The sequence below is a fragment of the Mustela putorius genome, unplaced genomic scaffold (genome assembly GCF_011764305.1).
Source record: "Mustela putorius furo isolate JIRA1106 unplaced genomic scaffold, ASM1176430v1.1 tig00003942_pilon_pilon_pilon, whole genome shotgun sequence".
NCBI classification, from domain to species: Eukaryota; Metazoa; Chordata; class Mammalia; order Carnivora; family Mustelidae; genus Mustela; species Mustela putorius.
The window spans coordinates 609,728-623,810 of NW_025422087.1; the positions used below are offsets into that span (position 1 = coordinate 609,728).

Sequence of the window (14,083 nt, forward strand, 5' to 3'; positions counted from 1 at the left end):
CAGCTCAACAGTCCAAGACAAAAAGACCCAATTTTTAAAACATAAAAAAGATTTGAATAGATGTTTTCCCCCAAAGGAATATATAAATAACTAATAAATACATGAAAAGATGTTCAACATCATTAATCATTAAATGCAAATTAAAACCACAATGAGGTACTACTTCATGTCTATTAGGATGGCTATAATCAAATGATATATAGCAATAAATATTGACAAGGATGCGGAAATTGGAACCCTCTTACACAGCTGACAAGAAATGTAACATGGCGTAGCTGCTTCGGGAAACAGTCTGGCATTTCCTGTAACGGTTAAGCATTGAGCTATCTATTATCTAGCAATTACACTGCTAGGAATATGCCCAAGAGAAATTAAAATATACACCCACAGAAAAATTTGTGCACTTAGCAGCACTATTCATATCAGCCAAATGTTCATTACTCAGTGAATGGATATACAGTGGATATGTGCCACATCCATACAATGGAATAGTGTTAATAAAAAGGAATGAAGTATTGTTCCTGCTACAACAGTGATGAATCTTGAAAACATTATACTAAATGAAAGAAGCCAGTCACAAGGACCACATACTGTGTGAGTCTATTTATAGGAAATGTCCTGACAGGCAAATATATAGAGACAGAAAGTAGATTCGTGTTCACCTAAGGCTAGGGGGTTGGAGGGATGGGCAGTGACAGATAAGGCCTTGGTTTGGGGGTTCTTTTGGGAGGAATAGAAGTGTTCCAAATTGATTATGATGATAGTTGCAAGACTCTGTTAATATAGTAAAAGCCATTGAACTGTACATTTTAAGTGTGTGGATGAATGGTATGTAAATTATATCTCAATAAATCTGGTTTGAAAAAAGTTAATGAAGACTAATTTCATAATATAGCAAGTAGTCTGGAGAAAAGAATGCTCACTACATAGTAAATAGAATGTATTTGGGGGATCATAGATCATCCTCAAAATACAGAATGGGATCTGAACCACTGTAGTAATAATGATGCAAATCCAGAACCAGAAATACCATGGTTGTACTAAATTAGTATTTCATAGAAATTATGTTGTTAATGTCATATATTAAACTAATTTTCTAAGGCTTTCATTTTTTAGCATTTTTCTCTGAGATTGACAAAAATTTTCAATCTCATGACATTTAACATGTCCCCCAGCATGCACATGCGCGCGTGCGCGCGCACGCGCGCGCGCACACACACACACACACACACAACACCCTCACATTCTCTATAAGGAATAAGCAATTACAGGTTATTCATGCTTTCTGGGTAGGACAGAGGACTAACTTAAATAAAATAATCTTTGCCAATTTCCTTAAAAGTTAATGGGACTGAATTATTTAACTGCTCACACCTGGTGGAGATCTGGGCACTAATAGGTTTAACACCTTAACCCTATTAAACCTAAACCTAAAAATTTAGACTTAAACCTAAACCTAAAAAATTAATGTTCAAATTTAAAGGTGTTTTCTACATAACAAGCAAACAAACTACATCATCATAAACTTTCACTCACCATTATGAAGTCAAGTGAGGTGACAACCAGTGTTTCCAGGTTCCTACTTTGTAAATTCAGCCAAAATGTGTCATACTAAATGTAACTGACCAGGTTTATGTTACCTACATAGTGTTCTTTATGTTTTAACTTGTATCATATGGAATCAGTTAATGCAAGACACTAAAAATAAGTAGAGAGAGAGGATCATCATCCCTACCATTTTCTACTAACTACAGCATTTCCCAAACTTGTCTGTATTTTGGAATTGGTGGAAGAATTTTTTTTTTTTTTTTAATTCCAAATCCAGACCATCCCCTTACCAACTGAATCACAATCTCTTTGGTTAGGCCACAGGCATCACTAGCTCACGAAGCTCACCAGAATATTCCAAAGTAGAGACAAGTTTGGTAATTACTGCTCTAGTACAAGTGCAAACAGGCAAGGAATGATGATTTTCCATATTTCAAAAATGTTCTCATTGTTTTTATGTTTTACTATGCTTTGTATTCTATAGTATCAATTCCATTTTTAGTGATTTACAGCTAATGAAAATTTTATTCTAAAAGGTTATTAAATTATTTAGAACTTGGGATATATTTTTCCTTCTTAATTTATTTACAGTGGTGTCACTGACTGCTCAATATCACAATTTTTTACCCACTTTGAGTTCTCCGAGATTGAGGGGGTGTTGTACAAGTTGCAGCTGGGAATGTCCAGCATCTGTGGTGGTATAGGCTCTTCGGGCAGGAAAGCAGGAGTGGTGATGTGGGCAGGGATCAAGACCTGGGCATGAGATCCTCACAAAAAGGTCTTGAAATGTTCTGTTGCCATAGAAGCCCATTGTATGGGGAGGCCATTTGCAACTTGGATATATATAAACCAGGGACTATAATTTTTCTTGTATGATGGCTTCTTATCAGATAATCTTAAATTAGAAATTCAATGTGACTAAGTGGACCCCATTTTATCATGTATCACTAATCATTTACAACATCACTAAAATATTTATACACTAGTTCTTCATGATTTTATTTTGCCTTTTTCTGATGACTAATCATTTAGACACTCTTAAGTGTGATTGTTTGCTTGGAAGTTTTTCCAAAGTCCTTTGCCCATTTTTTAATTGAATTATTGTCTTAGGGAGTTGCAAGAGTACTTTCTAGATAAGAGTCCTTTTTCATGTATATGTTGTAAGCTTTCCCCTTAATCTATTCCTTGACTAATTTTCTTTTATTATTAAAATCAGAAGTATTAAATTTTAAGTACAATTTATTGAAACATTTTTATGGTCTATGCTTTTCTTTTTGTCCTAAGAAATCTTTTCCCCACCCCAAGTTTACAAAGACTTAATGCTGTTTTCTCTTAGAAGTTTTCTCTTTTTAAGTTTTATGTTTAGTTTTCTGATCTGTTTTAATTTTTGTTTATGGTTTGAGGTAAGAGTTGAGATTTATTTTTTGCATATTGATACCCAATTGTTATAGTACCTTTTATTGAAAAGATTATGCTTTTCCCATGAAATTATGTTGACATCTTTGAGACTGTTTGTATAGATCTATATCTGAAAACGGTTTCAGTGATCTACATGTCTATTTCATTGGTCTGCATGTCTATTCTGGGACCATATTGTCTTGACAACTGTACTTCATATTTAAATCCTGAACCAGGTAGTAAAACTTCTCTGAAAAAACTTGGCTGTTCTAGGTTGTTTGAATTTCAATATGAATTATTAAAAATCAGCTTTTCAAATTCTAACTAAAAATACTGGGATTTAGATTGCAATTGCATTTAATCTATAGATTAACTTCAGGAAAATTGGAAAATTGATATTTTAATATTACTGAGTCTTCCACTTCATAAACATAGTATATCTTTCCAATGATTTAAGTTGTCCTTCATTTCTCTCAGAAATGTTTCAGAGGTTTTTTTTTTTAAGAGTTTATTTATTTATTTGACAGACAGAGAGCACAGGTAAGCAGAGAGGCAGGCAGAGAGAGAGAGGAAAGGACACAGGCTCCCTGCTGAGCAGAGAGCCTGATACAGAGCTCGATCCCAGGACCCTGAAATCATGACCTGAGCTGAAGGCAGAGGCTTAACCCATTGAGCCAGCCAGGCGCCCCTGTTTCAGAGTTTTTAATGTATGGTCTTGGCACATCTTTTGTTAAACATACCCACCAGTGTTCAAGTTTTGAATGCTACTATAAATGATTTTTAGATCTTATTTTCTAATTTTTCATTATTAGTATTTAGAAATATTTTATTTCTTACAATAACTTGCATCCCATGTCCTTGCTAAATTCACTATTTGTTCTAGTAGCTATTTTTTGCTTCATTAGGATTTTCTATATATATAACAATGTTGTTTATGAATAAAAATAGGTTTAGTTCCTTTCCTTTCATTTATTTTTTTCTTACACTGATGCAGAGTCTGTGACCTCCAGAACAATGTTAAATAAAAGTAATGAGTGTGGACATTTTTGCTTTTTTCCTCCTAGGAGGAAAAAATTCTTTTTACCATTAATTATGATGTTAGTTTTTCATAGAGGTCTTTTTCCCTTTCTTCTGGGACTCCAACTACACATCTGTTGGAACTCTTGATATTTTCCCACCTCTCTGTTCATTTATACCATCTTTTTTTTCTCTTTTGGTTCATTTTTAGTTTCTTTTGCCGTGTCTTTAAGTTCACAGATCTTTTATTTAGCAGTCTCTTGCAGTTAATATCAAATCAATGACATTTTCCTTCCATGTGTTAATACTCTTACATCTCTAGATATTCTAATTAGTTCTTTACATCTTTCCTTTCTCTCGTTTTTTTCAAATGCCTGAGTATAACTGTGATACTTATAATAGCTATCTTATAGATTTTTCTGCTAATTCCAACATGTCTGTTATTTCTGTGTTGGTTCTATTACCAATTTTCCCCCTGCTTATGCTTATAGTGTTTCTTCATATATCATACTTTTATAATGGATACTGGACATTGTGAATTTTATGCTGCTGGATATTTTCTGTTGTATACTTTAAATATTTGGACTTTGTTTTGGCAGGTAGTTACATTCCCTATGAATAGTTTGAGCCTTCTAAGATCTGTTTTACTTCTTTGAGTCTAGAGTATTTTACTATAGAAGTCATTTAGTTCCTATACAAATGTTAGCTCTTCTTGGATGTCTACTGAATGTTTCCTATATTAAATGACGTCTCTCTATTTTGGCCCATGGAAATTTGAGTAAATCTCAGCTTTGTATTAGATCTGGAAATTTTCAACTTGCAGTTCTGTGGTAATTTGGTATTCCAAATTGCTTTTTGGTGACCTTAGGAAATTTCTCAGTATATGTATGCAGACTGGCATTCAGCCAAAGACTTATGAGGACCCCCTGTGACTTTCTGGAACTCATTCTTAGCATTGTTCCCTCATTTCCAGTGTTCACTTCTGCGAGCTTCAGCCATCTTGGCCTCTCTAAAATTCAATGTCTGTCTCATCAACTCACTCAAAATGTTGACCCACCTTTGGGTTCTTCCTCTCTGCCACAACTAGAAATTGCCTCCAACTATGAAGTCAGGGCATTGGTAGGTCTCACCTAATTCTTTCCCCCTCTCTCAGGGATCAGTCTTGTGCTGTTTTTTGGCCAGTGTCTGAAAAATGTATTTCGTATGTTTTGTTCAACATTCTAATTGATTATAGAAAGAGGGAAATGACTGTTTCTTCTTAACAGGTGGAGGGAAAAGTCCTGGTCTTGCTAATTTTTTTCTTTTGTCACTAGTCTGTCATGTACTGAGAAAGGTAAGTTAAAGTCTACTACTTCTACTAACATATTTGTTCCCCTTTTGATTTCTCATGATTTATAGTTTAGAAATGTTTGTTATTTGTTGCACCAATATTTCTAGTTGTTTCATATGCATTGCAACTGTACCATTTGGCATTACAAATTTCTCTTCTCTGTCTTGTTTAGTTCTTTTCAGCCTCAGTATCTTCTTAATATTACTATCATTGCCTGTAATTTACTTTTCAAACTTTATGAATTACTTTTTTTTTAGGTCTGTTGTTTTTATACTGCATAGAATTGGGTTTTGTTTTTGAGACACAGAGAGTCATTTTTTAAAAACAGGTTTTGTTTGAAATCTCATTTGACTTTGCACTTCCTGTTTTAATGTATTTTTCTAATCTTTATGTGCTTGGCTTTCTTTGTGGGTTTTTTCTGCATTGTCTTCTCATATTCAGGAAGGTTTGAATTTTTTTCTTAAGCTTGTTTTTATTATAAGTTTATATAGATAGTGCTCTGTTTCTTTGAAGAAATTCACTGGTTTCCAAGTATGATGAAATTATGTTTCCCATCTTTCCATCTCCCTTCTCTTTCCTCTAGCAACCCATTATCTTGAACATGGCATACCTTTACATAAACTTGTAATTTCTTGATTGTTAGCTTTGAATATTCTTTATTGACTCCCAATTATAGATGAGAAAATCTGCAAACTTACTTGACTTCCCATCTAATTAACTTGTTCCCCTGGATATTACATAAATTACATCATTCCCCCATTGTCTGGGTGTTGAACAATTATAATTAGATTGATCATTCTAGCACTGTATTGTTTTTCATTTTTGCTTTAATTCTACAGCTAAATATATCAAATGCTTAAAAAAAGTCTTTTTGCTCTGGTTTCACCAATCATTTCTTTTTTGGCTGGTTGTAATGGTGTTTTTTTTTTTTTTAATTCGTTGGTGAGTATACTTCATCTGATAAATTTTGTTGCTCTTCTAGTAATTTGCTTTCAAACAATTTTCTTTTTCTTTGGTTTAAAGGTTTTATTTTAATTAATTAATTAATTAATTTATGGTGTGAATGGGGGGAGGGCAGAGGGTGAGAGAGAATCTTAAGCAGACTCTGTGCTGAGCACATAGCTCAGCATGGGGCTCCATCTCACGACTCTGAGATCATAACCTGGGCTGAAATCAAGAGTGGGATGCTAAACTGACTGAGCCACCCAGGAGCCCTGGTTTCAAACTAATTTCCAACACATACATTAGACAAATTTATAGTAACCACACATCACATAGAATTTTTTCCTATAGTCTCTTTTAATGGATGTTGTGCCTGCTTCATTTATATAATTTCCTCAAGAAATTAGATTTTTCTTTCCCAGCTACTGGAAGAAGGTTCTTTTAAGGAGAGCAGTTTTGCTGATATTTCGAGGTCTGCTGCCCTTGGCCAGCCTGATACTTACTTTGCGCCAGTGCTTTTATCATCACCCAGCATAGTTTCTGTTTACCTTCACTGCTTTGGAAGCCCTCATTAACTTTCTGAGACTGTGGGGGTTTTGTCTCATAGTTTCCCTGACATAGATTCTGTGGAGGTTTTCTCTTTTTGCATCATTGATTTAGTATAATATCTGGAAGGAAAAGAATTTGTTTCACATCACCATGTGCAAACCAGAAGTTTCCCTTTTCCCAAGAAAGCTTATAATTTCTCTCTTCCCTTTGTGAATATGTGTCTGGACAACGTGACTCAGTACGGCCTTTCCATGCAGTTTTCTCCCTGTTTCTAGTCAATTACAAGATTATTCTCATCCATACTATCACCCCATTCCCATTAAAACTCACCAAGTTAGGTCTCTCCACAATCCAAACTCAAGATTGTTATTTCCCTAGCTAGTTTAACCTGGTCCACATACTTACCTAAAGTTTCTCTCAATGAGATGCCTTAATATTCCAGTACAGATAATTTTAAGAAAGGGTATGAGACTTGTGTTTGTTTTTGTTTTTTAAGATTTTAATTCTTTATTTGACAGAGAGAAAGATCACAAGTAGGCAGAGAGGCAGGCAGAGAGAAAAGGAAGCACGCTCCCAACTGAGCAGAGAACCCAATGTGGGGCTCGATCCCAGGACCCTGGATCATGACCTGAGCTGAAGGCAGAGGCTTAACCCTCTGAGCCACTCAGGGGCCCTGAGATTTGTGTTTTTTAGTGGGTTCTAATCAAGAGAAAATGGAGTAAGTGAGCTTCTGAATGAGTATTAGGATCCAGAATTTATACCCTCAAATTTCCATATCAACCAGGACCAGAAACACAATTATATATTTGGGAATTTTTAAAAGTGAAAATAAGTGAAAAAATCATCCTAATCATGAGATAGTTTTAAGCCTTTATACAGAATGAAATTCATAAGTTATAGCAGACTTAGCAATAAGAGAATATGAGATTCCATTGTAAATTTAAATTATCTGTTAGGTTGATTATTTTAGTAATCCTGGAAAAGAAAAAGAGTGAAAAGTGTGTTTTTAAAATGCTTAAAATCATCGCCTTGTTTCCTAACAGCACTCATGAGATTGTTCAGACTTTCAGTTTGCCAGACGGTTTATATGCATGTGAAACTAGGTCTCATAATCATATTCATGTACTCTTTGCAATTTATTTACTCCCTTTTTGCTTAATATATCTTTGGAGAGAGTAAGAAATGGAAAAATGTCACAATCGTGACAGGCAAAGCAAGCATTGTTGTCACTTTAGAAATATGACCAATAATTGAGAAACATTTTTGGTGGCCAGTATGGGTCTTTTTAGCAAAAATAAATTCCAATCTATTGTTTCAGACTCAATAAAGATAAAAAATGACTTTTTCATTTTTCAGATATGGTCTTACAAGGGGGTTACACTACAGACTACTTGTTTCTTGGAAATTTTATTTACACGGTAAGATCAATTGCTTTTTCTAGTTTTTAATTGGAAAATTCAGGTATTATAAGGATGTCATAAATTTTAAATCTCCCTGATGCTCCAATATCTTTTCCAAGAAGGAATTATTACAATGGTTGCATATGCATGTGTGTATATGTGTGGGAGTATCTATACACACGTATATGTATAACTTCTAGAAATATGAAATACATTTAACAAATGTCTATGTCCTCCCTTTTTTTTGTACAGTTAGGGAGGTACGTTCCATAGCTTGTTTTTTCACTATACAATATACCTTACTGATGGCTTCAAGCCAGCCCATAAATATCTACTTCATTCTTTCAGAGCTGCTTTTGTGACTAACTCACCACTATTTATTTAGCCAGTCTCCTAGTAGTGGGCATTAAAATCGGAGTCCTTTGCCATTACCAACAATCCTGCAAAGGTTATTCTTTTATGCCCACGAGTAAGTGTATCTGTAGGATAAATTTCCAGGGGTGTAATTGCTGGATCAGAGGGTATTGTAAATTTTGAAAATCATTACTAAATTATCTCCCAAAGAGGTTATTCTTATAACATCTAGTTATGAGAATATCAGTTTTCCCAAGCCCCTATGGGTGGTAGGTAGTCTTATCACACTTTCTGATTGAATGGTAAAATTGTATTCTATCATAGTTTTTGCCTTGAAGAAAAACATATTTGCATGAAGTGAGAAAACACTTTCATTTCTTCTTTTGTGAAGGCTTGTTGAATTACTTTAGCAGTCTTATTAGTTTGCTGGTCTTTTTATTACTAATTATTCATAGATATTTATATGTTAAGGAGATTAATTTTTTTCTCATATTTGTTACAAAAATATATTCCCGGTTTTACACTTTCACTTTTCGTGACATTTTTGTCATGCATATATTCTTCCTATTAGTTTTATGTGGTTACATTTATTGATATTTTACTTTATGGCTTCTGAGTTTTGTGTCTGCCACTAGTTTCTTACTCATAATTCTAAAAATTATAGATGCATATTTAATTTAGGTTATCTCTTTGGCATGGAAGTAGAAACATATTCCTCTGCATGTTATTCCTTTTCATTTAACAACATATTTTGGAACAAGAAAACTAAAAACCATTTTTCCCCATGTTGTTTCTACGTAAGAAGCAATGTATTGGCATATTGCCTCTTTTCACTTGAGCTGGTTGTCTTTATTATTTCCTGTTACTGGGTATAGCTTTAACTCGATATTATATAGGCCTAAACATCAAGTGTGATTAGATAGAAGTTTCTTATTTATTTGGACATATGCATACAGCAACTTTCCTTCTTTTCAGACCTCCTCACATACAGATATGTATGCATATATACAAATGGATATACAGTCCTTGTTAAGATGCCAGAGTAACTTGATCTCATGGAATCTCTCTCTCCAAAGGAGGGGGGGGATATAGATAATAAAGCCACCACTAACAAATTATAGCGAAATAAATTTAGCACAGCAATTAAAGAAGGAAAGGGGACTACACCAATGCTAAATACCTCAAAATGAGATGCCAAAGGAGAAATGGTAGAGTTGGCAGGGTCAGCACAGTGAGATCATTAACTCAGCTTTGCTGATACACTGTTTCCATGCCAGTGGGTCGGAGGAACTAGGCCCAAAGATAGTGCCTGGAGGGATACAGTAAACCTGCAGGGAGATAGAGGCCACCCTAATGTTTTCAGGGAATTAAAGAAGGCCAATGGAACTAGAGCACAGTGTGAACCACGTGTTGGGAAAGGGAGGTTCAGGATAATGGCAAAGATGAACTTGGAGCAGTAGGTAGAGGCCAGGGCCTTGGCAACTTTAAGGTTTTGGAATAGTTTAGATGAGGTGATGGAGGCTAGCTAGAATGCTGACTCTAGAGCTAGGGAATGAACATAAAGTCTGCTTCAAAAGCAGGACCTTAAACACTCAGTGTATATCACACATTTGTTGTTGCACAGGAACCCACACTGTGACAAAGCAGACTTAATGAAACACCAAGAACTTTTTTTTTTTTTTTTGAGACTAAGAATAAGATGAAAAATAAGACAGTTGCTCAGTATTACCACCTCTTTCCAACACTGTGGAGGAGTTACTAATCAGCACAGTAAGAAGATGAAAAAAGGAGCACAAGCCTTGAAAAGGGGAAAAATTGGTTTTCAATCAGAGATGATTACGTGTATACACAGAAAAAGCAAAAAATTCTACAAATAAAATATTACAACCAATAAAAGAGGTTGGCAGTTTGCTGGCTATTGGCCAATGTTTTAAAAACCAATTATATTTCAATATACCAGCAGTAAATATTTAGAAAATTAAGAAAAATTATATAGTATTTTACCATAGTATGCAACAAAGGAAAAACACGAACAAATTTAACAAATGATGTCCAAGACCTCTGAAGAAAATTATAAGACTTTATTGGAGACATTAAGAACATCTAAATGGAGAAATATATCATGCTCATTAATTGGAATACTCAAGACTATGAGGAAATCAGCTCTCTTCAAGTTGATTTATAGATTCATTATAGTTCCAATCAAAAGCCCCAGATGCCTGATGGGCTATTTCTAAAATATGTATATATGAAATGCAAAAGGCCAAGAATAGCCAAAATGCTCTTTATAATGATTTCAATCTACCCTGTTCAGCTGTGCCTTTTATCACTTGGGTTTCTAATCAGAAAGAAATCTTCCATGCTATTTATAAAGAACGTAAATATATATATATATGATATAAGCATGATTTTTGTCATATGTTAAAGGGCTTCTACAAATGAAACATTAATTGAACAGTACTACATTCTCTCCTCAATTAAAACCTAGCAAAACCTATGAAACCAGAATTCACTGGACATGGAGAACAGGGATTGGGTGGAGGCAATCAGGAAAGAGGGAGGTGACCTGAATTCTAATGGAAAATTTAACACATTTTTCCAATCTGTTTCCCCTTCTCATCTCCTTGCACAGTACGTAGTTGTTACTGTCTGTCTGAAAGCTGGTTTGGAGACACAATCTTGGAATAAAGTGAGTATTCTTCAGGGTACTTCCTCAATCCAGTATAGTTGTTTGCATGTTGATTTACTTCTAAGGTTTGGAAAAGTGATAAGCATTTCTCATCTTCCTATTTTACCTACCCTCTGTTTTGCATATTCAAGTGATGATTTAAACTGGATGGCGGCATATTAGCAATCTAACGTCTTAAAATATTCATTTCCCTGCCTTACATCTTAGAAATAGATTCAATTTATCATGACATTAGAGATTCTTACATTAGCATTACATGAGATCCTTAATTCATTATTATTATCAAGGAACAGAATTATAACAGAAAATTTAGCAAATACAGAAAAAGAAAGAAATTCAAATTGCCCATACCTTTCAGTATCAGTGACATGGACGTTTTGATTTTTGTTCTATTCTTTCAGTCTTTGTTTTATGTGTGCTTGGTTTGGTTTTGTTTTCATAAAAATAGAATTCTAAGTTAGCTAATATTTTGTAATCTGCTTTTTTCACTTAATACTAGATCTTCAATATTTTTCTATATCTTTAATATTTTTATCTTATTTAATGACTATATAATATTTTATCACCTGGATGCTTATTTACATTATTTTTAGAATAATTGTTCTAGCTTCTGTTACTATAAATAATATATAATCAGTACTGTTATGAACACAGATGTACGTATCCTTAACAGTCATGAGTAATAATTTCCCTAAGATATTCTTAAAAGTAGAACTTCTGATAAGTAGAATGTTTTTATGAACTGGGCAATAACTTAAGTGAATCTATATGTACATGTACACATATATACCCATAAATAAATTGCTTTCCAAGTTGTATTCAAAAGTTTATGAGAGAAAATAAATTTTTATTAGCCTGTCACCTCTGGAGAGCTTTGATTATGTAGTATATCATGTATTTCTTCTCCAATGCAATCAACATAGAGTTCTCACTGCTCCTGTCCCCAATGGAACATCAACACAATGTTGGGACTGAAGTGTTCTGAACAAAAATATTTTATTAGCATTACATAAGGCACACCAATTGTATGTATTATACTACCTTAGGTTACATAAATAAATGATGATTTCCTATTCCTCCTTTTTAATTATTGTTAAATTCTCTTCAGTAAGAGTGCTCCTTTGATCCATAACCATCTATACTATCTACATATGGTGAATATCATTTATGAATAAGGTAGTATTTCAAGGCCAAAGCAGATTTAACAAAACTTTTCTGGCCTATGAGCTATGAGGCTCCTGCCCTCCAGCTCACATGTTAGATAGGAAGGAACCTGGGGACTGGGGCAGGAAGAAAATAGACTGGTTCTCACTTTCAGTCATAAGATACTTTGCCCCATGGGGAGAGTCTAGTACGGGCCATGCTTCTTCACTGGGGAAGAGAATGCTGGCAGCCACTGTTTAGGTACAGAGAATGAGTCAGGGCAGAGGGAGATAACAAAATATATCTCAGAGCAGCAATGGTGGCTTGTTCTTGCCCCCAAGGGGATGGTCCCGATGCAAACCTACCTGAAAATACTCTTTAAGCCACAAAAAATGCCTTGCATTGCAACTCATGTGTTAATGCCAACAATAAAGGAATGGTTGCATGAAAATACACTGAAGTGTTTGAAAAGTTTAAAGTTCACAGTCTTGATCTGATTCTCTTTTCCATCATCTCCTGCATGGTCATAAGAGAGAGTCCATAGGAGTCCAGTTTTATTTAATCAGAGAAATCCTCTGAGTAAGAGGTTATTTCTAAAGAGCGTAAAAACTACCTCTGAAAATGACTCAAAGAAGAAACAATAAATACTCTGACAAGTAGCAGATGGGGTCTTTTCCCTCCATATTTTTGTTGTTCAGGTAGGATTAAGTAGCGAGCAGTACCTAATAGAATGAGAGCACTTGAGTCCTTTATAAATCATCTCTTGATTCACTGATTTATACACAGAGGGTAACTCTGAGATGCCCTGCTTAGCCAGGTTTAGAATGCAGGTCTCCTATCCATTTTCCTTATGATTCTTCTGCTAACACAAATCATACATGGCAACTGATCAGATCAACAGAAGGACCGACTTCCTTAGCATTAACTATTAAGAATGTGTCACAGTTCCAGCTCCAGGCACAGACTGTGATCCCTCAACCAACATCCTCAATCTGAATGACAGACATCTTTGATATGCACAGAAGACCTTCCAGTTTCAGTCAATCTAAGAGTCACAACTTCTGCCATTGATCCAGAATTATTCATGCAGAATAGATATGATAGGGTCAAACTTTTTCTGTTCAGACTTTTTTTTTCTGAAGAGATCTTTGTTTTAATAAGTAGACAGAAGCAGAAGTCTCATTGAATAACCTATCAATTGTATGAACCAATTCTGATTAAGAGTTGACAGTTTCCCTGAAGACACTGAATATCACTTGGCTTAGGTGACAAGATAGTTGGTTTAGATGCTTTAAACAACGGCTCCTTGAATCCACAGCAAAATATTCTGAGAAGGCTCTTAGAAAGGAAGTCTCAAACATTAAGAAATCAAAAGATTTTTCTTCATATGAGTACATATGACCTAGACAAATGATTTTGTCAGTTGATAGAGTCTTTTTTTTCTTTTAAATGGAAAAGGTTGACGTGTTTCTGTAATATTTTTCTTTCTGCAGTTTAGTCATATCGCCATTTGGGGAAGCATAATTATATGGCTGGTGTTCTTTGCAATTTACTCTTTCGTATGGCCCACCATTCCTATTGCTCCTGAAATGGCAGGACAGGTTAGTTTTATTAATTGTCAGTGGTGAGTATACTTTACAACCCTCTTGAAAACCTATGTTTGTTAGTAATAAAAGCTTATATTATCTACTCTCAAAGTAATTTGGAAAGAAA

General features: G+C 34.5%; 1 protein-coding gene across 5 annotated transcripts in view; it reads left to right on the top strand.

Moving 5' to 3' along the window:
- Positions 1-14,083, top strand: part of LOC101678481 (phospholipid-transporting ATPase IB-like) — a 231,800-nt gene that overhangs the window by 188,100 nt on the left and 29,617 nt on the right. For all 5 annotated transcript variants that reach the window (XM_045069635.1, XM_045069633.1, XM_045069637.1 and 2 more), the window contains 3 exons: positions 8,141-8,202; positions 11,171-11,227; positions 13,864-13,971. In XM_045069635.1, coding sequence (XP_044925570.1) covers positions 8,141-8,202; positions 11,171-11,227; positions 13,864-13,971 — 227 coding nt within the window. The remainder of the gene's footprint in view (positions 1-8,140; positions 8,203-11,170; positions 11,228-13,863; positions 13,972-14,083) is intronic.